This window comes from Aotus nancymaae, unplaced genomic scaffold (assembly GCF_030222135.1).
Source record: "Aotus nancymaae isolate 86718 unplaced genomic scaffold, 86718_ANA_hifiasm-v0.15.2.pri h1tg000057l, whole genome shotgun sequence".
Classification (NCBI taxonomy): Eukaryota; Metazoa; Chordata; class Mammalia; order Primates; family Aotidae; genus Aotus; species Aotus nancymaae.
In genome coordinates, this window is record NW_026988471.1 from 31235052 (window position 1) to 31261645 (window position 26594).

The 26594-nt window shown below is 37.4% G+C and overlaps 2 protein-coding genes across 3 annotated transcripts; one reads left to right on the plus strand and one right to left on the minus strand.

The window, feature by feature from the left end:
* YIPF4 (Yip1 domain family member 4) lies at window positions 1–26594 on the plus strand. Of its 2 annotated transcripts, XM_012475465.3 has the most exons (6): window positions 1–84; window positions 6394–6547; window positions 8358–8529; window positions 11649–11726; window positions 16240–16353; window positions 21469–26594. In XM_012475465.3, exons 1-6 carry the CDS (start codon window positions 6–8, stop codon window positions 21604–21606), a joined length of 735 nt encoding a protein of 244 aa, XP_012330888.2. In that variant the 5' UTR covers window positions 1–5; the 3' UTR covers window positions 21607–26594. The 2 variants fall into 2 exon arrangements, with proteins under 2 accessions (XP_012330888.2, XP_064220044.1); XM_064363974.1 differs by lacking the exon at window positions 11649–11726.
* LOC105733170 (ribosome biogenesis protein NSA2 homolog) lies at window positions 12393–13382 on the minus strand. The gene has a single exon (XM_012475464.2). The coding sequence runs from the start codon at window positions 13294–13296 to the stop codon at window positions 12517–12519; it is 780 nt and encodes a 259-aa protein (XP_012330887.2). The 5' UTR covers window positions 13297–13382; the 3' UTR covers window positions 12393–12516.

Sequence of the window (26594 nt, forward strand, 5' to 3'; positions counted from 1 at the left end):
GCGAGATGCAGCCTCCGGGCCCGCCCCCGGCCTACGCCCCTACTAACGGGGACTTCACCTTTGTCTCCTCAGCTGACGCGGAAGGTGAGGCTGAGCCCCAGGAAGGCCCGTCACCCGGAGGACGCCAGGGCCCGATGCCGTGGGGTCTTTCTGGTGCCGAGGCGGTCGTGGCCGGGTGGGGACTGGCAGGAAGCTGACTGGTGACTGCTGCTCACTGCGTCTGTCGGGCCGTCCGAGAGGCCCCAAAGGATGGAGGGAGGGGTGTAGGGAGCTGTCTTTAAAAAGCATCAAGTTACTCGGTCTACCCCTAGCTTTGCCCACACCGTCTGGTGGCTGGTTTCTCTGGGTGCCTTATTCTCTTCAAGTGGACCCACGGAACCCTAAGATTTTGTTTCTGGAATTAACTCGCCGTTACTCAGAAAAAGGACAGATTGGCCAAGGGAGATCTCAAAGAATTTGAGAAAAAGGAAGGAGGGCTGTTTTCTTCTGTTGTGTATCTATAGATAACTTTTTGGGGATGTCTGGGATCAGATTCTCCACTGCAAATAAGGGGAGATAACTTTTTGGAGGGATCTGGTATCAGATTCGGCACTGCAAATACAAACTAAGTGGTTTTTACGGAGTTTGATGTGTTGCCCGAGTCCCCGTTTTCCTCCCATTTTGTAATGTTTCACCTAGGTAATCAAAGAAATTGACCAAGGTATATTGGAAACTTCGCGTAGTCCAACGGTGTTCCCAGTAGCCCCTACAGATTTCTTTGTACGATTCTGAGGAAGCGATTGTGCTAGAGATATTTTTCTACAGCATAGGAGAATGTTTTCCTCCTTTTCTCAGTTCCCTACCCAACTCATAATCTGGATCTTATTCTGCTAGACATTTTCAAATTTTAATTTTATTAGACTTTGTGCCTAATTTTTTCCAGTGACCAGACTTACTGCCTGCTATGAAAAAGTAAATTATATTTACAGAAATTTCAGTCTGAAAAAGAACCTAGATTTTCCTAAGAAATTTTATGGTGTATCAGTATAGTTTATTTTCCCTTTTGTTTTGTTTTTCCTGTTGTGCTGTTTGAGTGGCATTGCTTTTAAAAAATAGTACTGGTCATAATTTAAAACGTACAATAAAATTTTTGTCTATCAAAGGGAACATAGCTGATACATTTATTTTTTTCTTTTTCTTTCTTTTATTTGTTTTGTTTTTGTTTTTTTGAGATAGGGTCTCACTCTGTTGCCCAGGCTGGAGTGCCAGTGGCTTGATCATAGCTCACTGTAACCTCAGAGTTTCACTCCCCTTGCTCAGGCTTGAGTGCAGTGACTTGATCTTGGCTCACTGCAGTCCCCCACCTCTTGGGCTGAAGTCGATTCTCCCACCTCAGCCTCCTGAGTAGCTGGGACTACAGGTGTACACCACCATGCCTGGTTAATTTTTGTATTTTTTGTAGAGACAGGGTTTTGCCATGTTGCACAGGCTGGTCTCGAACTCCTGGGCTCAAGCAGTCCACCTACCTTGGCCTCCCAAAGTGTTGGGATTACAGGGGTGAGCCACCATGCCCAGCCTTGTTTGTTCTTTTATTTTTTTATAATTTATTTATTTTACTTTAGGTGCATACTATATCTGGCATTTCTCCTCATGTTATCCCTCCCCACCCTCCCCTCCCTCCCCACCCCCCATTGTCTCTCCCCTACCCCCCAACTGTCCCCTGCGTGTGATGCTCCTCTCCGAGTCCACGTGTTCTCATTGTTCAACACCCACCTATGAGTGAGAACATATGGTGCTTGGCTTTCTGTTCTTGGGTCAGTTTGCTGAGAATGATGGTTTCTGGATTCATCCAAGTCCTTACAAAGGACACAAACTCATCGTTTTTTATGGCTGCATAGTATTCCATGGTGTATACGTACCACATTTTCTTTGACGGTCTATCATTGATGGGCATTTGGATTGGTTCCAGGTCTTTGCTGTTTGTTCTTTATAAGACTCCCAGTGAACTTTATTATTCCTGAGGCTAGCTGGGCGTGGTGGCTTACACCTGTAATCCCAGCACTTTGGGTTGAGGTGGGCGGATGGCTTGAGCTCCGAAGCTTGAGACCAGCCTGGGCAACATGGCAAAACCCTATCTCTACAAAAAATACAAAAAATTAGCCATCCGTGGTGGTGCACACCTGTAGTCCCAGTTACCCTGGAATCAGCTATTCTGAGGATCACTTGAGCTCTGGAGGTCTAGGCTACAGTAAGCTGTGATTGTGGCACTATGCTCCAGCCTAGGCAACAAAGCAAGACCCTGACTGAAAAAAAGAAAAAGAAAAGAAACTGAAGCTTAGAGAGGTTTAGCAACTTCCACATGATAGATCTAGAATTAAGAGCTAGTCCACAGCCAGATGTGGTAGCATGTGCCTGTAATCCCAGCTACTCAGCAGGCTGAAAGCAGGATGATCACTTGAGCCCAGAAGTTTGAGGCCACCCAGGGGAACATAGTGAGACCTCATCTCAAAAAAAACAAAAGAGCTAGTCTGCTGTCTCCTCAAGTTTCTTTCTGCTGCCTCTTATATTTTTCTAAATTAAATTGTGTATCTGAAGTACAGAAGAGTCCTAGATTTGCATCTGGCTTTACCAATTACTATCCATTGTGATCTTGGGTGAGTTACAAGTTACCCTTTTCCTCATGTACAAATTGGAAATAAGAATACCCAAGTGCCCAAATATTTTGCAAATGTAAAGCATTTACTACTATATCTGGCAGAGTTGAGTGTTGAACATATGTGAGTAATGATGTTGCTGCTTGGGTTTCAGTGTCAACTGACCCCACACTTACTTTTGTATTGTTTTCCAATATGAACATTTTACTGTACAACTCCAAGTCTTTTGCCTGGTTTCTACAAGTCATATAAATTCTTGCTTCTCCCATTTTTATGCTGTTTTTCTAACCATGAATATTTTCAGCTTATAGATGTTTTCTGTGTATATCCTTCCTTCTGGAATCTCTCCAAGTCCTTCATTCTTACTGATACCTATCCTTCCTATTTGTCCACACATACCCTTTGTTCTAAAATGTGCTTTGGTGTTTTTTTCTCCATGTGATTCTGATTTTCATGCTTAGAATGTCTTTCTCCTCCTAGCCTCAAGTTAAAACCTTAGACTGAGCTCAAATGCTCTTTCCTTAGTAAGACTCATTTCAGCTGTCCTTCAGAAACAGAAACTTCCTAATATTTTCTGCACCCCAGGACCTATCATAGAACCTGTAGTATAAATATCACAGAATTATTTCTTGAATAAATTACTTTTGCCTTCATTTATCTCATGTGTCTTTTTTTTTTTTTTTTTTGACAGGAGTTTTGCTCTGTTGCCCAGGCTGGAGTGCAGGTGCAGTGGCGCAATCTTGACACACTGCAGCCTCCACCTCCTAGGTTCAAGCAATTCTCCTGCCTCAGCCTCCCTAGTAGCTGGGACTATAGGCTCGCACCACCACACCTGGCTAATTTTTGTATTTTTAGTAGAGATGGGGTTTCACCATGTTGGCCAGTATGTCTTTAATAGATAGGACTTCAAACTTAGCACCACTTTAGATGGTATAACCAGAAAAATTACTGGATTTAGGCCAGATTGGCCTCTTAAAGTAGCTATGTGGTATTGAGCAAGTTACATAGCTTTTATAAGCTTCCATTTTGTCCCCTGTAAAATGAGAAACACATTCATAAGAAATTTTGTTAGAATTATTTAAGGTAATATGTATAAAAAGTAAAATTCATTAAGTACAATTAAAAGGATGTGAAGTCAGATATGGTGGCACAGGCCTGTAGTCTCAGCTACTTGGGAGATTGAGCCTGAGGAGGGGCTTGAGCCCAGGCATATGAATCCAGATTGGGCGACACAGTAAAACTCTTATCTCTTAAAAAAAAATGATAAATAAAAGGACATGAACTGTGTGTGAATGAGGGCGTAAATGAATGAATAAATGCAGAGTGAATGAGGGCGTAAATGAATAAATAAATGAAGAGTGAATATTCAAGTCTATAAAACTACATCTAAAAGCAATAGTGAAATGCATGTGTATAAAAGCAAGAATGTAATGTTACTGTTTTTTATACATAAATATATATATACATAACTCTCTTGGCCTGATGCTGTGGCTCACGCCTGTAATCCCAACACTTTGGGAGGCCAAGGTGGGTGGATTACCTGAGGTCAGGAGCTCGACACCAGCCTGGCCAACACGGCAAAATACTAAAATACAAAAATTTTTGTAAATACAAAAATTGGGCATGCTGGCACGTGCCAGTAATCTCATCTACTCAGGAGGCTGAGGCAGGAGAGTCGCTTGAACCTAGGAGGTAGAGGTTGCAGTGAGCTGAGATTGTGCCACTTCACTCTAGCCTGGGAGACAGAGCAAGACTCTGTCTCAATAAATGAATGAATGAATAAATGAATGAATGAATGAATGCTGGGCATGGTGGTGTGCGCCTGTAATCCCAATTTAGGAGTCTGGGGCAGGAGAATCACTTGAACCCAGGAGGTGGAGGTTGCAGTGAGTTGAGATCACGCCACTGCACTCCAGCCTGGCAACAGAGTGAGACTCCATCTCAAAAAAAAACAAGAAAAGAAAAAAACCACTTTGTAGCTATTAGAAATAGACTTTTAGTTAAATTCCACCTCTCTCATTTCAACTTAGATTAAGACAAAGAAGTAGCCAAGTATTTTTAAGAGAATATTTTAGCTACACAATTATGTGATAACATCTACAGATATTATTTTTAAATTTTAGGTAATGAATTCAAATATACTTGTATTTTATCTCTGAGTAAGCTCCTTTATAAAAATCTTTTTAGAATCATATAATGTTTAACCTGGAAAGAACTTTGAATAGGAAACTGGGGCCCAGAAGACATGAATGATTTGCTGTATTAATTAGTAGCTGAGCTGGGACTTGGCTTCAGAATGTAAACGTTTGTCAGAATTAATTTCAGGAGTTGTCACAAGCAGACCAGGATGTGACTCATAGAGTATTGTGCAAATTAAGCTCTTTGTACTGTATATGAAAAACATAGGGTTCCGCCCCCACCAATAGAGTCTCACTCTACCACCCAGGCTAGAGTGCAGTGGCAGGATCTCAGCTCACTGCAACCTCTACCTCCTGGGTTTGAGTGATTCTCCTCCCTCAGCCTCCCACATAGCTGGGATTACAGGTGTGCCCCATCATGCTTGGCTAATTTTTATATTTTTAGTAGAGATGGGGTTTCCACCCTGTTGGCCAGGCTGATCTTGAACTCCTGACCTCAGGTGATCCACCCACCTTGGTCTCCCAAAGTGCTGGGATTACAGGCATGAGCCACTGCACCTGGCAGTTTTTTGTTTTTTTAAGGAAGCTAACTTTGGTATTGGTTGGACATGATCTCCAGAGAAGTATCTGTCTGGAGTGTTCTGGTTTGCTGTTTCCAAAAATATTTTTCTGAAATACTACTGTAATCATGTGACTTGCACTAACAATGTTGGTGGTTGTTTATTAATGTATATTGTCTGTTCCTACAAATGTGCTTTTTCTTTTTAATCCCTGTATGACCTCAAGCAAATCCTTAAGTATTTCCATTTTTTTCAACTAGAAAATGTGGCATTAGTACTACCATGATTATATGTAATCTCTAAGATGCTGTGCAGCCTCTAAATGGAATTTATTTTTTTAATGTGGATAACTAAATCTCTTTATGTCTTGTTATCGCCAACCTAAAAATAAAAACAAAAACAAAACATAGCCCTTTATTTATTTTTGCCAAAACTAAAAATGTATGATGTAATTATATGAAGAAAGGGAAATATTGGCTGAAATGACAGGGGACTCTTACTCATCAGATTTGTCTGGAACTAAGCATTAATATATGAAACACTTAGCATAGATAAGTGATGATTTAAATGAAAGAATGTGTGAATAAATACACGAAGAAGTAGAGAAAAATATCTACAGATTTTTTTTTAGTAAGTAAATTGTCTAACAGTTTGCATATATACATATGTAATGCCTCTGAAAAGAATTTATTCAGTTACTTTGTTCTGAGGTGTATATAAGAATGAAGGAATATAAATGATGTCATGTAATAAATTTTGCATGTATTTTCCATGGAAATCTTAAAGAATTACTGTTTAAGTCCAGATTCTGGTACCAGTCTGGCTAATTAGCTGTGAATTTTTTTGTATGTCTTTTCACTTATTTTGTCTTTCATTTTATTCTTATAAAGTAAATGATGGTTTTTAGATATCTATCAACTATAAAATTTGAAGATTATATGCAATAGCAGATGTTCATGGACATCTTCAAATGATAATTATTTTAGTTGAATATATGCTCACTTTGGTTAAGATTCACACATTGTACCTAGTTCATATAGTTTTGTCCTCTTTTCTCCTAAGATCTCAGTGGTTCAATAGCATCCCCAGATGTCAAATTAAATCTTGGTGGAGATTTTATCAAAGAATCTACAGCTACTACATTTCTGAGACAAAGAGGGTATGGCTGGCTTCTGGAAGTTGAAGATGATGATCCTGAAGATAACAAGCCACTCTTGTATGTAAAAATAATAATATGTATTTTTTGGTTTTTTTAGAGCTAATCTGTGGGATGATTATATTCTTTCTTGTTATTTAGTGAGAAAACATTAACCTTTTTGGTCAAAAGCTATAGGAGTTGTCAATTTTGCTAGTAATTTAACAAACTAAAATAATGAGAGAATATTTTTTAACAAGTTAAAAGACAAAAATTAAAAGAATGGTAATCCTCAGCCGGGTGTGGTGGCTCACACCTGTAATCCCAGCACTTTGGGAGACCGAGGCGAGTGGATCACCTGAGGTCAGGAGTTCAAGACCAGCCTGATCAACTTGGAGAAACCCCGTCTCTACTAAAAATACAAAAAATTGAATCTAAAGAGCTTTTAAATAAAAAGAAAAAGAAAAAAATACAAAAAATTATTCGGGCATGGTGGCACATGCCTGTAATCTCATCTACTTGGGGGGCTGAGGCAGAAGAATCGCAAGAATGGTAATCCTGTAACTAACACACACACACACACACACACCCCTACTCCAGCTTACCTGGGTCTGTCAGCTATCTGAAGTAATCATACAATTTTAAAAAGCAAGGCTCTTAGGTACTTGCTGTTGAAATTAAGTTTCAGACAAATTAAGATTTCCAAAAAGATTACCTCTCCAAAATCTCTTCAATATAGAAATTCTAGAGCTACCACTGGGAGGAGAGCTATGTATAAAGAGGTTTTCACATTCTTTATAATACCTGAAATTTTGTGATTATCTGGAGATAAAAGTAAAGAAATGAATAGTTTTGAAAAGAAGAACCTATAGCTTTGCAAAATTGAGGCATTTCTAAGTTCTTCTTTGTATTAATTATCAGTAGAGTAAGTGCTGAAACATCCTATATTTCTTAATGTTAATATACCATATATCGGCCAGGCGCAGTGGCTCACATCAGTAATTACAGCACTTTGAGAGGCTGAGATGGTTGGATCACTTGAGGTCAGGAGTTCAAGCTGAGTCTGGCCAACATGGTGAAACCCCATCTCTACTAAAAATACAGAAAAATTAGCAGGGCATGGTGGTGCAGGCCTGTAGTCCAAGCTGCTGGGGAAGCTGAGGCATGAGAATTGCTTGAACCAGGGAGACAGAGGTTGCAGTGAGCCGGAATCGCGCCACCACACGCCAGCCTGGGCGAGAGAGCAAGACTCTGTCTCTAAATAAATAAATAATGCATATATCATCAACTCTAAGACACTATTGATTATAAGATGAGGTTATTTTACATATTAATTAAACAGAAAAGTACATAAGACAGCATAAAGCTGGGACATCAAAGGGCTATCTCCTCATTAGTGTGAGGATAAATGAGAAATAACCCACAACAAAGAAAGAGATAGCAAGGAAGTTTACTTCATTTTGGCAATGGATAAGATGTTGAAAGAAGGAATTTTCCCAGAGAACGCAAAACCCACAATGCTTTTCATAGAGGTTTCCAATCTGAATTGGGCCCAAAAAGTCTCAAGCAGAAAATTTTACTTAAAGTTTTCTTAAATTGATATTGCCTCTAGGAGACTGGCAAAAGGAAAGGTAAATATTAGAAACACTTGGTGTCACTCCAGGCTTACGATTGTAAGACACCAGTGATTGAGATACATCCCACATTTAGAGATGTTGGAATTTTAAAAATGTACACCTTGGAATTAGTGAAATGTGGTACTTCAGATGCAAATGTTTTGTTGACCTATGGAGATCATACAGTCTTATTTAAAGTTTTCTTAATGTTTTTTGCAACTGTTTTAGTATTCAGAAATGTCTGCCTTTTGAGAATTTTTATTTTAAAATTATAGGGAAGAATTGGACATCGATCTAAAGGATATTTACTACAAAATCCGATGTGTTTTGATGCCAATGCCATCACTTGGTTTTAATAGACAAGTGGTGAGAGACAATCCTGACTTTTGGGGTCCTCTGGCTGTTGTTCTTTTCTTTTCCATGATATCATTATATGGACAGTTTAGGGTAAGTATATCTTATTTTATACAAATTCTAAATATTTTGAGAGTTGCAAAAATTAAATATAAAATATTAACTCTATAATATACTGTACTATATTTGAGAAATGCTTTACCTTTACCCATTATTTTTTGCTTGTTCATTCCTAAAACTGTTCTATAATAAGTGAGGAGTACCTTAGATTAATGTTTTCAAACTTTTCCATGTCATGATTGACATAGAAAGTATTAATATTTGTATGACACACTGGGGTAAAATGGATAGAACCACTCCCAGCTGACCAGAAGTCACCAGAAGGGCTGCTCATGCCCCTTCTGGTTTTCCCAAGAGATGAAGAGTTTGAAATGTAATACTCATATTCATATTTCTACCTTTTATTCATTCATAATTCTGTTCTTAAAATGACCATTACTTTAAATGAATTATGAGAAGGATTCTATCAGTATTTGTTTTTATACTACTACTGGTATTTTAATCACTGTGTCCTACTTTCAGATACTTTATCACCGAAACACAACATATTTGCATCACTCCCTCATGCCAAGTTTAAGGCTTTGAGGTCAGGAAAGTTACTGTTCACCACAGGGATTTGGAAATGAATGAGTTTCTGGTGGCTGCTCTAATAAATTGCCACAAGATTAGTGGCTTTAAACAACACAGATTTATTGTTTTACAGTTCTGAATGTCAGAAGTCCAAAATAAGTCTTAAAGGACTGAGATCAAAATGTCTATAGGGCTGGGGCTTCAGGGCAGAATCTATTGCTTGTTTCTTTAATTTCCAGAGGCTGTCAGCAATCCTTGGCTTCTGGCTATATCACTATGATCTATCTTTCCGTGGTCACATTGCCTTCTCCTCTATTGTACTTAAATCTCCCTCAGTTTCCATCTTTTTTTTTTTTTTTTTGAGATGGAACTTCACTCTTGTTGCCCAGGTTGGAGTACAACGGCACGATCTCGGCTCACTGCACCCTACACCTCCCAGGTTCAAGCAATTCTACTGCCCTAGTCTCCCAATTAGTAGGGATTACAGGCATGCACCACCATCCCCAGCTAATTTTGTAATTTTTAGTAGAGATGGGGTTTCAACATGTTGGTCTGGCTGGTCTCGAACAACCTCAGGTGATCACCCTGCCTTGACCTCCCAAAGTCCTGGAATTACAGGCATGAGCCACAGCACCCAGTCTCAGTTGCCATCTTTTAAGGACAATTGTTATTACATTTAGGGCCCACCAAGGTAATCCAGAATAATCTCTCCATCACAAGATACTTGATGCATTACTATACTATTCTTATTAATATTTACCCTAGATTAGTAGTTTATATCAGATAGTCTGTTAAAGTGTTGTAAAGACCATTGAAGAAGGTGAATGGGGACTCTGGTCTCCTGCCTATTACCGGTTCTTCATCTAGAACATCTCTAATTTTATGTTTTATATAATCTTTCATTTAACAAAGGGTTCTAAGGTTAAAAACAGAAGGTTACTATACCGTTATAGGATGTCACTCAATTTGGATTTGCTTGATGTTTTCTCATGATTGAATTCTGATTATGCATTTTTGGCAAGAATATCACAGAAGTGACATTGTGCCCCTCTCTGTATACTAACAGGGAGTATGTGATACTGATATGTCTTATTACTGGTGATGTTAACCTTGATCACTTGGTTAGGTGATGGAGTAGTATCTTCAATTTATACAGTATAAAGTTACTATTTTTCTCTTTGTAATTAATAAATATCTTATGGAGGTGCTTTGCAACTAGGCAAATACCCTGTTTCTTATCTAACTTTAGCCTACTAATTTTAGCATCCATTGGTGGATCTTGCATGCAGTAATTATTACTATAATGTTTATAGAATCATGAGTCTTCTGTTTCCCTCATTCATTTTACTCTTTGAGTTAGAATCCAGCACTGTCATCATTTATTTTATTACTCAGATTTTTCCAGCTTTAACCATTGGGAGCTCCTTCAAGTTGCCTTCAGTCTCCTTTCAACATATCCCATTCCTTTTTTGAGTACTTCTTTCCTTCTTACTTCACACGGTGTTCTGGGCTAATCTCGTATTTTGCCTGCCCCAACCTTGGAATCAACCATTTCTTTAAGGAGTCCTCTTTCTTTGATTAAGAAATAATATTTAGAAACCAGTTTCTGGGGCTGGACATGGTGGTGCACTCCTGTAATCCCAGCACTTTGGGAGGCTGAGGTGGGAGGATCACTTGAGCTCAGGAGTTTGAGACCAGCCTGGGCAACATAGTGAGACCTGGTCTCTATTAAATAAGTAAATAAACAAACAACATAGCAAGACCTTGTCTCTATTAAATAAAATCATAATTAAATTAATAAATAATAAAAGAAACCAGTATCTGGGCAATAAATGTGCTTATGTGGCTACTGGGGTGTTATTTCTTGACCATCCTAGCAGACAAATCTTGAAAATATAAATATATGTATGTATCATTACACTGAGTTTGAGTAGTTAAGATTGTCTGAAATGGCTTCCATATTTCTGTTACTTGAATAAATACGTAATGTAAATTTTAAAGACTTCCAGAGAAGATTGGTAACTTGCTTCAGAAATAAATTTTTCTTGCAGGATGCTGTAAGTCAGGAGGTTGGTAGTAAACATTGTTTTTTTCAATAATCTTTTATCATAGATGTTTAAATACTGAGGTTTCTTTAGGCAGTTAGTAATTGCTAGAATTTTAATTTGGATGTAAAATTGTATTACATATTGTATTCGCCTCCCAGGTTCAAGCATTCTTCTGCCTCAGCCTCCCGAGTAGCTGGGACTACACACTTGCGCCACCACACCCAGCTAATTTTTATGTTTTAGTAGAGACGGGGTTTCACTATGTTGGCCAGGATTGTCTGGATCTCTTGACCTCGTGATCTGCCTGCCTCGGCCTCCCAAAGTGCTGGGATTACAGGCATGAGCCACTGCGCCCGGCCTTATACACATCGTATTCTTACTAAGTTTTGGAATGATACCTGAGAGCTCACATAACCTCTCTATGACCTGAACTTGAGTGTGCTAAACTGTCATTTATGGCAGAGAATTGAGTTCCTGGAAAATTATCAGCTTATTTTATATGAAAATATTAATTGTATGATTTTTCCCTCTAAGGTGGTCTCATGGATTATAACCATTTGGATATTTGGTTCACTAACAATTTTCTTACTGGCCAGAGTTCTTGGTGGAGAAGTAAGTAGTTAATTTTGAAAATAACCTTCCTTTTTTATGGTGAGTTTAATTTTTGATACTGTATATATCATCATTAACTATACAAGGAAATAATTGTTTCTTGTTCCAGAATTGCTTTATGCTAGTTCCTTTAAGATGATCAACATATTATTATTGTGCTCACTCAATCAATGGTACACGAAATGAGGAAAAAGAAAATATCCCCTCCCATTTATGAAGTAAATGCAGCCTATTTTTTATTTATGAATTTTTTATTTTTAGATGGAGTCTTGCTTTGTCACCCAAGCTGGAGTGCAATGGGGTAATCTTGGCTCACTGCGACCTCTGCCTCCCAGGTTCCAGCGATTCTCCTGCTTCAGCCTCCCAAGTAGCTGGGATTATACATGTGCATTGGCTAATTTTTGTATTTTTAGTAGAGATGGTGAAACCCCTCTACTCAAACTCCCAACCTCAAGCAATCTGCCCACCTTGGCCTCCCAAAGTGCTGGGATTACAGGAGTGAGCCACCATGCCCAGCCAAAATTTATTTATTTATTTTATTTATATATTTATTTTTATTTAATTTTTTTTTTTTCTTTTTTTGCTTTTTTTCAATCAATCAGTTTTATTAACATGGGGGTCTAAGTAGATGTCAAAATAAAGACCATTTATACAGTGGGACCATTTTAATGTTTACAATAAATCTCTTGATTGCAGACATGTATGGCTGTTCAGTAGTATTCAGAAACATTACAGTAATGGCAGTTTTTCCAATTGGTGTGTAGTCCTCTAATTATATATTAAATTGCTGTCAAACCAGTAAGACTGCATTTATGCATCCATCATTTTCAGGATAGTTTGTAACCTGGGCATAGTTTCCCCAAATAACTTTGCCTCCTTGCGTCACAAGGCCCAGTTCGCTCACATTTACCTCAATGACAGTACCTTTGGTAATAACACCCAAAGTTGTATACAGTGGGGATGAGGGATTCTTCTTTACACCAAGTATTGGTAGGCAAAAGGTGGCTTTCAGTTCAGGATGTGTCACATGGGCTTTCTTGAAACGCAAGCCCATTGGCCTTATGAATCTTTGATATTTAGGTGGTTTTCTTGTAAAGCCATCTCCAACAAAGCATACTTTAGTAACCATCCTCTTCCATGCCTTCTTTCTCTTTCCTGTTTGAATAACTTTTAATACTTCTGTTTCTCCCTGGGCATGGACTTTAGGCAGAGGGACTTCCCATTTTCCCGCCTTCTCTTTTCGTTTCTGTTTAATCATATTGGAAAGTACTTTAGCTCGAGATTGTCCTTCTCTGTCCAGCAGATAGGCAGGTACTGCTTCCTGGGGAGTCTTCTCATCATTCTTTTGTTTGGTGTTTCTTTTTTCATGCATCTTGATAGTCTTTTTCATTTGTATTTTCTCAGCGTGGCGCTGTTTATGGTAAAGCTTAGCTTTCAGACCAGTCATTTTCTTTGCCTTCTTTGAACGTTCATGAGCCTCTCGACTTTCCTTCTTTCTCTTTTTCTCATGGTAATCCAAACGGTATCCATAGCTTTTACGATGTAATTCAATATATTCGTTCTGTGGCATGGTGATGGCCGCAGAGCCGCCACGAGGGGCCCCTGGGGTGTAAAAATGCTCTTAATTTTCGGGTCTCCGAGACCCACGAGCCGACACCACGCAGGCCGCGACAGGAAAGGTATTTAATTTTTTTAAGATGAAGTTTTGCTCTTGTTGCCCTGGCTGGAGTGTAATGGCACAATCTTGGCTCATTGCAACCTCCGCCTCCCGGGTTCAAGCAATTCTCCTGCCTCAGCCTCCTTCCTGAGTAGCTGGGATCACAGGCATGCACCGCCACGCCCGGCTAATTTTGCATTTTTAGTAGTGATGGGGTTTCTCGATGTTGGTCAGGCTGGTCTCGAACTCCCAACCTCAGGTGATCTGCCTGCCTTGGCCTCCCAAAGTACTGGGATTACAGGGATAAGCCACTGCGCCTGGCCTATTTATTTATTTATTTTTGAGATGAAGTCTTGCTCTGTCGCACAGGCTAGAGTGCAGTGGCAAGATCTCAGCTCACTGTACCCTCTGCCTCCTGGGTTTAAGCGATTCTCCTGCCTCAGCCTCCCAAGTGACTGGGATTACAGGAGCCCATCACCTCACCCAGCTAATTTTTTTTTTTTTTGAAATAGTGTCTCGCTCTGTCTGCAAGCTAGAGTGCAGTGGCACGATCTCGGCTTACTACAGTCTCCACCTCCCGGGTTCAAGCAGTTCTCCTGCCTCAGCCTCCCAAGTAGCTGAGACTACAGGTGCACAGCACCACACCTGTCCAATTTTTTGTATTTTAGTAGAAATAGAGTTTCATCATGTTGGCCAGGATGGTCTCAGTCTCCTGATCTCGTGATCCACCCACCTTGGCCTCCCGAAGTGTTGAGATTACAGGCGTAAGCCACAGTACCCAGCCTAATTTTTGTATTTTTAATAGAGACACAGTTTCAATCATCTTGGCAGGCTGGTGTTGAACTCCTGACCTTGTGATCTGCCTGCCTCAGCCTCCCAATGTGCTGGGATTACAGGTGTGAACCACTACACCCAGTCTTATTTATTTTTTTTTGAGATAGAGTCTCGCTTTGTCACCCAGGCTAGAGTGTAGTGGCACACTCTCGGCTCACTGCAACTTCCACCTCTCAGGTTCAAGTGATTCTCCTGCCTCAGCCTTCTGAGTAGCTGGGATTACAAGCACGCACCACCCTGCCTGACTAATTTTTGTATTTTTAGTAGAGACAGGATTTCACCATGTTGGTCAGGCTTGTCTTGAACTCCTGACATCAGGTTATCTGCCTCAGCCTCCCAAAAATGCTAGGATTACAGGCGTGAAGCACTGCATCCAGCCGGAATTTATTCTTACAGAAATTCTCAAACTTTTTGATCTCAGATTGTCAAAGAGATTTGTAACAATAAACCAATTACATTTTAAATGTATTTTTCTTTAAATACATTTAAAGAAAAATAACTATATTTTTTAAAACAAAAGAGAAGAGTAGCCTTGTGTTACCTTTTTGTAAGTAGCTTTAATGTCTGGCTTAATGGAAATTGGATTCTAATATGTGCTTTTTCCATTCAATCTGTTAAGATACATTGTTTTTGCTAAAGTATCTGAAGAAAATAAGGCCTTATAGAGGTATACAATTGGAAAGGGAGAGTATTTTAATAACCTTTCCCAATGATTGTGAATATTCTCTGATATTACACCAAAACTCAAGGGGGCTGGTCACTGTGGCTCATACCTGTAGTCCCAGCACTTTTGGAGGCTGACACAGGAGGATTGTTTGAGCCCAGGAGTTCCAAGACCAGCCTGGACAACACAGGGAGACCCTGTCTCTATAAATAATTTAAAAATTAGCCAGGCATGATGGTGTGTGCCTGTGGTCCCAGCTACCAGGGACTGAGGCAGGAGGCCTACCTGAGCCCAGGGGGTTATGGCTGTGGTGAGCTGTGTTCATGCCACTACACTCTAGCCTGGCCGACAGTGAGATCTTGTCTCAAAAATAAATAAATAAGGAGTTTTGAGCTACGTCTGTAGTCCCAGCTAGGGAGACTGAGGTGGGAGGATCACAGAGGATCACTTGAGTCTAGGAGTAGTTGTTTTTTTGTTTTGTTTTTAAAAATGAGTTTCTTTTTTCCCTTCTATTTCTAATTTCAGAAGTGAATATTAGCTATATATGCTCAATCTAGCATCTTAACAAAACTCTTGAATAAATTTAGAGTAACATCTGTGAAACTTTCATACTCTGCATATGGAAATTTAAAATAATTCTAATAAACACTTAAAATTGTATTTGTTTATATATTATTTCTTATGTCCTAGACAAAACCTAGTATAATATTTACATGAAAATTATGTATTTTGTTAATTCAAGACTTGATGTAGGAGTTTAGAGGCCTAGATTTTAATTTGAATTCTGACACTTTACTAGCTTTGCTTAATCAGTTTATTCACAATAGGTACAATAATGTCTATTCATAGGGTTGTTATTTCATTTGATTTCCACAGCATGTGAAGCCCTATTACAGAGCTTGGCATAGTCACTAAAAAATATTTTTCTCTTCAGTCTCTCCTGATCACCTTCCTTTCCTTCTGTTCTTCATTTGGAACATCCATGTTCTCTAGACCTTGGATTTTTCATCTGAATGGGATGGTTGCCTTTAAGTAATTCTACAATTTAAGGGAAATAGTGACAAAATGTATTGTAGAGATATACTGAAGGTAGTATGAAACTCAAGAGAGAGAGAAATGCTGTAAATGTAGATTTGGGTATTATCAGCAAATTTATGATAATTGTAACTATGTTGGTTGGTGAGACTGTCCAGGAACATGGGAGGCTATATGATAATTTGAAATAATAAGTATAATAGTTTATTATTTCTTATTCTCACATTTATTTAAATACAGCAAGGAATATATGGTGTTCAGTTGTGATTAAAATGAGTATCTTGATTTCTATGACATTTATTTGAAATTTTCAAAATTCACAGGTTGCATATGGCCAAGTCCTTGGAGTTATAGGATATTCATTACTTCCTCTCATTGTAATAGCACCTATACTTTTGGTGGTTGGATCATTTGAAGTGGTGTCTACACTTATAAAAGTAAGTTAAGGATTATGTATTACATAAAGTAGTTTACTGTTTTCCAATGTCAAAAGTATACGAGGCCTCTAGCTAGGAATGTTGTAATATAAAGCTGTTTATCAAACAGTTGGTAGTATTTGGGAAGTTATCTTCCTTACTGATTTTGCCAATTACATTTCTTTTATTTATTTTTTCCTTTTTATCATCAGGTATTCCCATTTGTCTGGAGGGAAAAATAAAGAGTAAATCAGGTTTCAGTATATAACAGTCAGACTTTTTTTTTTTTTTGAGATGGAGTCTTGATCTGTCACCAAGGCTGGAGTGCCTCGCAGGTTCATGTGATTCTCCTGCCTCAGTCTCCCTAGTAGCTGGAACTATAGGCATGTGCCTCCATGCCTGGCTAACTTTTTGTTTTTAGTAGAGATAGGATTTCACCATGTTGGCCAGGCTGGTCTTGAACTCCTGACCTCAGGTGATCTGTCTACCTCAGTCTCCTGAAGTTCTGGGATTACAGGCATGAGCCACCACACCTGGCCTGATCAGCATTTTTTATTTACTTATTTTATTTTATTATTTTATTTTTTTGAGACGGAGTCTCACCCTGTTGCCCAGGCTGGAGTGCAGTGGCACAATGGATTTTCCGTAATGCAAAGCAGGACTTCTTTGTGTTATTTATGTTAAATTAACATATGTACACACATTTAAACATTTATTGATAATATTAAGTATTAATAAATAGTTATATAACTTAAAAATTGGAATTTATTAATGTTGAACAACTTTGGGAAATAAATGACTGCTTTGACACATATATGTGTATTACACAGTGAATATAATTTTTTTCTTTATGGAAAACAGAACTGTTAAAGACTGTGACTTTCAGAGCTGCTGTTATGTAGCCTCCACATGAAAGTATTTGGTCTTAAGTAGCTGAGCCACTTGAAATTATTACTAATTTCAATATAAAATAAATAATAATTCCTGTTAGAATTTGGAAACTAGGTCAGGCACGGTGGCTTATGCCTGTAATCCCAGCACTTTGGGAGGCTGAGATGGGTGGATCATGAAGTCAAGAGATCAAGACCATCCTGGCCAACGTGGTGAAACTCTGTCTGTATTAAAAATTTAAAAAAAGGTCAGGCGTGTTGGCTCACGCCTGTAATCGCAGCACTTTGGGAGGCTGAGGCGGGCAGATCACGAGATCAAAATATCAAGACCATCCTGGCCAACATGGTGAAACCCCATCTCTACTAAAAAATATAAAAATTAGCTGGGTGTGGTGGCATGCACCTGTAGTCCCAGCTACTTGGGAAGCTGAGGAACGGGAATTGCTTGAACCCAGGAGGCGGAGATTGCAGTGAGCCGAGATTGTGCCACTGCACTCCAGCCTGGCAACAGAGTGAGACTCTGTCTCAAAAACACAAAACAAAACAGAAAAAGCAAAAAAATAATTTGGAAACTATAAGCTGATACTGATAATAAGCATTGGGTATTCAAAGAGTGTGGTTTTTGGAACTAATCAGTTCTAAATTCAAATCCTGGTCTGCCACTTACTTGCTGCCTGGTCTTCCAAGGTATCTTAACTTACTCTCAGTTTGTTCTTAGCAATGATAAACTTAGCAACTGTATTTTAGGGTTAGTTACAACGAGTTTAAAGTATATATAGTGCTGACTAGGCATGGTGGCTCACGGCTATAATCCCAGCACTTTGGGAGGCTGAGGTGGGTGGATTACTTGAGCCCAGGACTTTGAGATCAGCCTGGGCAACATGGTGAAACTCCATCTTGTTGTACCCGAGAGAGTCAAGGAATGTGCTGCACTCTGAGATTTAATTATGAGTCCTTTATTAAGCCGGCGACCAAGAGGGGCTAATGCCCAAAATTCTATTGGCCTTGAATAAAAAGTTAGGTGGTCTTTTATACCCTAGTTTTAAAAGGGTGGGGGAACCTAGCTGAAGCAAATTTTTCACAAAAGCAGAGTAAGCAAAAAGTTAAAAGATAAACTGATACATGAGAAATAAAACACTCCAGGTGCGAGGGACAAAGCTGTCATAAAAGACATACAACTTACAGATAATGGGGGCTCTGGGCGCTCAACTGCACCTGCATTCCCAGGTTCTGCTGGTACCACTTACACTTAACTCAGCCTCTTATCAACAAATGCATTCCTAGGTGCCCAGTGTCAGCCTGCCCCAGTTACATACAGTAGTTATATACTTAATGGTGAGAGAATAACTAAAATGAAGAAGCCAAGATGGAGTCTGTCCAGCTCAAGAAACTAACATAAAGCCTGAACAGCTTTTAGTCTGAGAAAGAGTTTCAGCTGGCAAAAAGCAGGTTATCACAATCTCTACAAAAAAATTAACCAGGTGTAAGGACATCCTCCTCTTTCATTTGTAGGACATCAGGGAAAAAAATAAAAATTAAAAAAATTAAAAATTAATTAAAAAAATTAGCCAGGTGTGGTGGCAGGTACCTGTGGTCCCAGTTCCTTGGGAGGCTGAGGTGGGAGGATTGCTTGGGCCCATGAGGCCATGGCTGTAGTGAGCTGTGATCACACTGCTGCACTCCAGCCTGGGTTGTCAGAGTGAGACCCTGTCTCAAAAAAATAAATAAATAAATAAATAAAGTATATATAATGCCTAGTACAGTGCTTGGCACAGAGTAGGCACTCAAGCTGTTGTTTTTACAAATATTATAAAATAGGCCAGGTATGGTGGCTCACTCTCGTCAATCCCAGCACTTTGGCAGGCTGAGGTGGGTGATCAGTTGAGCCCAGGAGTTCAAGACTCAACTGTCTCTCCAAAGGTACAAAAATTAGCCAAACATGGTGGCATGCTCCTGTAATCCCAGCTACTCAGAAGGCTAAGATGGGAGGATGCCTGAGTCCAGGAGGTCGAGGCTGCAGTGAGCCATGATCATACCACTGTACTCCAGTGTAGGTGACAGAGTGAGACCTTGTCTTAATAAAAACCCAAATTATAATATTTAAGGATCATCTTTGTGTTTAAACTGTTTAAACACTTTAGAGACTAAAGAGACCTTGCTTTCCTCTTTATTTCAACCCTAAAATATTTTTTTTTATTGACATTAATAGAACTTAGTTTAAAAGTCTTAACACTGAAGCAGCTAGCCTCATGCTGACATTTAATTATTCTAGCCTTAGTGAACATACACTCATTTACAATCCCTTCCGCTGTATGTTTTTTCACTTGGACTAAGCTTGTTTCTGAGACTACTTCCAAAATGGTTAAAACCCTCCTCTTGTCATTTTTAATCATATAATTCAACTGAAAGTTGGACCTTAATATTCTTTACACAACATATAAATGTATTATACAATGGAAAAATCTATTTTATATCATTAAAAATTTAGAGTAAAATCGCTTTTAAACTTCAGACTATTTTTACCAAAATTTTTTCCTGATCACTTAATCTTCTGTGGGTAGAGCTATTACGCGTGTTTCGTATTTCAGTTTGAGGTTTGTTGAGAAATATGTTGCAAAATTCATCAGTTAACTGGCATCAGGGTATATAGTTTAAGTGCACTAATTTTATTTAACATTAAATCTCCGTAATACTTATCATTCTTTAACCATTTATAATGAAAAAAATCTAATCATGAAATAAAATGCAGTTTGATCAAATTTCTTTTTATATATTTCCCTGTACTTTTGTGTATGTTTGAATTATTTTGTAGGGTTACTTTTGTTTTTCAAGTTTAACAAACCCAGTGGAAAGCTGAACCACACCAAATACATTTTAAATAAGTTTGCCAGTATTTGTTTTTTACCTATGTACCAGTGATTCTCAACTGAGGTCGATTTTGTCCCCCAGGGGACATTTGTCAACATCTGGAGGCATTTTTGAGGAGGAATGTTACTAGCATATAGTGCATAGAGGACAGGGATGCTGCTGAACATCCTGCAATGCACAGGATAGCTCCCCACAGCCAAGACGTTTATGCAGCCTAAAATGTCGATATTGCAAGGTTTAGAAACTCTGCTTTGTGCGAAGTCCGTTCCTATTGTAGTTTCCTTGATTTCTCTTGAAGTTTTCCCTTAATTTTATGCTGTAAAATATGTTAGGTGACTACATCAATAAGTACTACATAAATTTCCAGTAGAAATAATGTAGAAGTACATATGTGTATAATCCAAAAACTTATGGTATACTTTATTTAAACTCTTGACCAAAATGTGATCTTTTTTTTGTTTGTTTTGTTTTGAGACAGAGTCTCACTCTGTTGCCAGGCGCCAGGCTGGAGTGCAGTAGCACAATCTTGGCTCACTGCAACCTCCGCCTCCCAGGTTAAAGCAATTCTCCTGCCTCAGCCTCCCGAGTAGCTGGGACTACAGGCGCACGCCACCATGCCCAGCTAATTTTTGTATTTTTAGTAGAGATGGGGTTTCACTATGTTGGCCAGGATGGTCTCGATCTCTTGACCTCGTGATCCGTCAGCCTCGGCCTCCCAAAGTGCTGGGATTACAGGCTTGAGCCACCGCGCCCGGCCATGATCTTTTTTTTCTCCTTTTTATTCAACCCTGTATTTCTACCCTTTCCTGAGGAGAAAACTTAATAAATATTGAGACTTAATAAATACTGTATAAAATTTTCACTTAATCGATTTTCTTACTTAGAAGGAAGAAAAGGAAAATTTCCTACTTTGTAGGAATTAGTTTTTGCTCAGTAATTTGGTGTAATAGTAGTTTTTTCAGAAGTTGCCTAATCATAATCACCAGGGAACTTATTTAAAAGACTGATAACTAGATCCTTCCATTAGAAATTATAATTCAAAGAAAAAGAAAAAAATAATAAGTTATAATTCATCAGAAGTAGAGTCCCCCAAGTCTCTAATCTTTATTAGGCACCCCAAGTGATTCTTATTATTAGTTTGATAAGACCGCATTTACAAAAGAAAAGACTACATTTATAGAAGTCAAGGAGTAAAGCGAAGATGAACATTCTTTTTAAATTGTTTTTAACATTTGTAACAAGTTTTACTATTTACCAAAATTGGTGGTTGATTTTGTTTAAATATTGTAAACACTGTTTTTACTCTATGATATCCAAAAAGTTAATTGACTTGCTAATATACTACCTTTTGTCTTTTTTCCTTTTTTTTTTTTTAAAGCTGTTTGGTGTGTTTTGGGCTGCCTACAGTGCTGCTTCATTGTTAGTGGGCGAAGAATTCAAGACCAAAAAGCCTCTTCTGATTTATCCAATCTTTTTATTATACATTTATTTTTTGTCTTTATATACTGGTGTGTGATCCAAGTTATATACGAATAGAAAAAGATGGTGTTACATTTGTGTGTAGGCTGGGAATTCTTGCTGAAGGAATTGGTGAAAACCTGTTGGTGGTAAAATTTTACATGTTCCAGATGGAAAGGGAAGTTTAAGTGCTTTTTAAAACAATTTTTTTTTATTTAATTAAGCAATTGCAGTTACCTAGGATTTTTGGGTTGGAATTTTAAATTCTGTTTGATTCTCCATATTCCAGCGAATAAAATACAAAAGCATTGTGTTTTTAAGATTGTGTCAATATTCACCTAAAAACTTGTGCCAAAAGCACCTGGCTTGGTAATTACATTTCACTTGAAGGGTAAATTTGACAATGTCCTGAAAATCTAAAGTGCAATTTTTTTCTTTAAGATGTTTTCTCCAGCATCACAGATCCCGCAGATATATATTTATATTTATACATATATATTTATGAAATAATTATTCACAAAATATATTTCTGAATAGCTTAAACATTAGTATATTAAATCTGATGCTTAAACTTTTTTCATTTGGCCATTAATCTTTTTTTGTTTAAAAATTTAAATTTGTTTTTAAAATTGTATATAATTTTTAAAATCTCACACATGCTTCAATACTTCCTTGTTAAGAATTCTTAATAACTACTAAAACTGATTTTAATAGTTGCTGATATATATTTGGTTTATTTGGGTGTACTTTATAAAACCATTTTTGAATGTCCAAACATCTGATTTAAAGTTTTTGTTTATCTTTCTGTTCAAAGGAGCAAAAGGTATAATGGATATGGCATTCATTGAAATCATTATTCTGTACAAAAACAGTAATATTTGCAGCATCAGTAAATATTTTTAAGTGGTGCTTCTAAATCATAAAAGTTGCAGAAAGAGACCTTTAAAATCTTGTGGTCTTGAACAATGTTATATGGAGTAGAAAAAAATAAAATACTTCCCACTTGTGTGTTTTTTTTAATAGGACCATGCCCTGTATTACTTGATATTTTAACAAGTATCAGGTACTCTCTAACAAATGTACAGTTTTTGCTAAAGGAAATAGTAAGAAATAATTTTATCAGTGAAATTTTGGTTGCAAATAATTTCATAGGTTTTTAGATATGCCTTTAGTTAATATTACTTTGTAAAATCTTTTAAACATTTTATTTATGTCCATAAAATAGCAAATGTCTGTTAACTATTAGCAAATTATTGTATTATCCTTTCTGGTCTCATCTGGGAGAGTTTGCTGCTGTCCTCCATGTGATAACATGGCGACCTCTTGGTATGTATTTCTTTAGCAAACTTATCCATCAGGAAATATCCAGCACCTCTGAAGCAAGCCTACAAATGAACATGTTATCAAGCCCACCCCTCTTCCTTTCCCTGATCCCAAAAGGAAAGAAAGAAAGAAAAACTTATTTTAAGCTGCAGAAAAAGTGTAGAGCACCTTTGAGCTAGAAAAATGTAGAAAATTACACGTACTGATTTTTTTTTTTCAAAACAGATGAGAATCACCAAAGGGATAGGACTTCTAGAAGTTAGAATAACATGAAGTAATCAGGAAAGATCTATGCCTACAGAAGCAGCAAATGTAAGATAAACATTTGTTACACTTCAGAAATTGCAGAGGTTAGTACTTTGTTATAATGGAGAATTATATTTGATGTTCATAGTGTTGACCCTGGAATCTTTCACAAAAAGCTTGGGGGTCAGGACCAGGAGGTAGAATTTTATAAGCCATTAAATGAAGGTATTTTAGGATCACCTCTATTAAAAAATTTTTTTTTAAACTGTTACTGCTTTAAGGTATGAATTTTAAAAATCGCTTATATGGATCATGTTTACTCCTAATGATATAAAATGAGGTATTTTTGTTCTAAAAAGGTATTTTAAAATAGCATTTAATCTTGGGAACTATCTTATTTTAGGGTATCTATAAATACAAATTACATTGTTTCAAACTCAACAAATATCATCTTCGTGTGCTAATGAGCAAAGTAATTAGAACAGATTGTCAGTTTAAAAACATGATTTGTAGATGTGTGCAAGACACAGTACTGCTATGGCTAATAATGGTAAGATGACCATAACAATGTCCTCTCCTTGAATTTTTTATATATTTTCTGAGTCATACTGATTTTTAAAATCATGATTTCAAACGTAATTATTAGTTCATTAGAATTTTTAAAACAGAACTGGCCAGATAATCTGTGTATCTGATGTCTCTTCTAGTTGCGTGTGAGTAAATATGTGTCTTTTAAGTGTTATCTGTTGTAGTACTCCTGATGAATGATAATCCTCCAAAAAATAAGTAGGAGACATGCTTGCTTCTTTTTCAAGTTGACTGTAAAATAATTGAAAGTTTGATTAAAAATCAAAGTCTATATATAATTAAGCATAGTTTTAAAAAGTTTACGAAGATTTGTAAAGTTTATGAACAATTTGAAACCTTATTTCTAAGGTCTGTCAGACAATTTTGTATATAGTAATGTGTCCATTTGCAGGAATTCCCCAAATACTCATATAGCCATTGAGCACCCCAATCCAAAATTCAGTACTCCAGATAAGAACATTTTTTAGTGCCGATGTGACACTTCAAAGGAAATGTTCATTGGAGCATTTTGGATTTCAAATTTTTGATTAGGAAAGCTCAACCACTGTATATTTCTGCAAATCTGAAAAAATCTGAAACCTGAGAAACTCTGGTCCCAAGCATTTTGTGTAAGGTACATTCAACCTGTATTAATATATATAGACTTCTAAATTAGTGAAAATTTGCATTGACTTAAAATACAAAGTAAATATTTTTGTTTAAGTATTGTTTAAAATTTAGTCATTTTTAAAATTTTTGATGTAACAAAACAGTGAATAAAGCTTCTACAACTTAATAAAGATATTTTTTATAGTCAAGAAAACTAGTTGAATATTTTTAAATATTCATTTTTGCTAGTGCACATTTTAGGCTTTAGGGAACTGTAACACTTGTTCTTTTTTTTTTTTTTGGCGATGGAGTCTTGCTCTTTCGCCCATGCTGGAGGGAGTACAGTGGCGCAATCTCACTGCAACCTCTGCTTCCTGGGTTCAAGCAATTCTCCTGCCTCAGCCTCCCGAGTAGCTGGGACTACAGGCGTGCGCCACCATGCCCAGCTCATTTTTGTATTTATAGTAGAGACAGGGTTTTATCATGTTGACCAAGATGGTCTCGATCTCTTGACCTCGTGATCCACCCACCTCGGCCTCCCAAAGTGCTGGAATTACAGGCGTGAGCCACCGCGCCTGGCCTTAGGTTATTTCAAAAAAAAAAAAATTGCATGTATGCCTGAGTACAGTGTCTCACACCTGTAATCTCAGCACTTTAGGAGGCTGAGGCAGGAGGATTGTTTGGAGGCCAGGAGTTCAAAACCAACCTGGTCAACATAGTGAGATCCCATCTCTACAAAAGAAAAATTAGTTGGGCATGGTGGCACTTGCCTGTGGTCCCAGTTACTTAGGAGGCTGAGGCAAGAGGATTGCTTGAGCCTGGGAGGTTGAGGCTCTGCAGTAAGCTGTGATCATACCACTGCATGCCATCCTGGGCCACAGAGTGAGACCCTGTCTCAAAAAAGAAAAAAAAAAATTTAATTGCATGTAAGTTGACCCACAGTATTCAAATTTGTGGTGTTCAAGGTTCAACTGTAATTTCCTAGCAGAATTTTGTATGTTTAAGAATCTGTTGATACTCTTCAAGTAAATCCCTAAATTATAACTTTGACATCAGAAAGGCTAGACATTCTTACATTTTTGCACTGCAAAACATAATACATCAAAACTCCCATGCTGATTTGTTATGGAATCGTGTCTGTGAATAACCATGGCACTCCAGCATGGGCAACACAGTAAGACCTCATCTCTTTAAAAAAAAAAATACATTCTGAAGTGTAAGTTTTACTTATGAATAAATATATTTTATTTACAACAAACTGATGAAAATTTTAGACCCAACCATGTCTTTATGGTTACAGTGATACAGAAAGAAATGGTTAAGAGAATGTTCCCTATACAAAGCATATGTTATTAAACATGAAACTTAGGATTAGTTTTCTCCTTGAAAATTCTTTTGATATACTGAGGTTGTAGTTTGGAGGTTACGTTAGAGAAAGAATGTAGAGAAGATTAAGATGGCAGTGGTAAAATGTTTCCCTACTTTACATTTTATATTGGCAGTACCCTGGTTTCAACTTTTCTATTTTCAGCAAGATACTTGCAGGCTTTTACTCTGAAGATATTTGGTTTATAGTAGTCCATGCTATACTAATGTTGTTACTAAGATAAGTTAGATACGAATATGAAAAAGTAGAATATTTGTGTAAATATTTTGAAGTTGTAATTAATGTATATACAAGTTGTTAATACTTATGAAAAAAGGAAGCATTCTCACCCATAATAATTTTGTTAAAACTAAAATAATAAGTAAATTAAGTTTATCAAGAATAAAAACCTTGGTTTTTCTGTAATAGTTGCCACTGAGCAATTTTTATTAAAAACCAAACAAAAGTATTTACACAAGAACAAGTGAAATTACACAAAATGATAATGGGGAGAAATTTCTCATGGTGATAAAGGGGAAAAGATATTGTAAAAGCAGATTGCTGCTATTCACATAATAAGCACCTGTTGAAGAATAAATGACTAAGTTCCATATTTTTGCTCTATTTTATACCTACTCACTTTGGTGGAACTAGTTGTCTATGTAAAGTATCTTTTAAATAGTAAGCACCATTTGATAATAAAACAACTTATATGTTTTGTAATCTTAATGGAGAATTACCTCCTATGGTCATTACAGTCTCTTCATGGAAAACAGTAAAAATACTCATGTTTATGATGATGGGCCTAGATACTAAATTTCTCAGTCTTTTTTTACCAAATGGTACTTAATAAAATCTTTTACCTTATAAAAATATATTTTCAAAGTATGGTGCTAGTGGTGGCCTGAATAATAAAACATTGAGAAGAAACAGCA

Coding starts and splice junctions, on each gene's coding strand:
- YIPF4 (XM_012475465.3), top strand. CDS start 6: ATGCAGCCTCCGGGCCCGCCCCCGGCCTACGCCCCTACTAACGGGGAC. Junction 85..6,393: donor CTCCTCAGCTGACGCGGAAG/GTGAGGCTGAGC, acceptor TTTTCTCCTAAG/ATCTCAGTGGTTCAATAGCA. Junction 11,727..16,239: donor CCAGAGTTCTTGGTGGAGAA/GTAAGTAGTTAA, acceptor CAAAATTCACAG/GTTGCATATGGCCAAGTCCT.
- LOC105733170 (XM_012475464.2), bottom strand. CDS start 13,296: ATGCCACAGAACGAATATATTGAATTACATCGTAAAAGCTATGGATAC.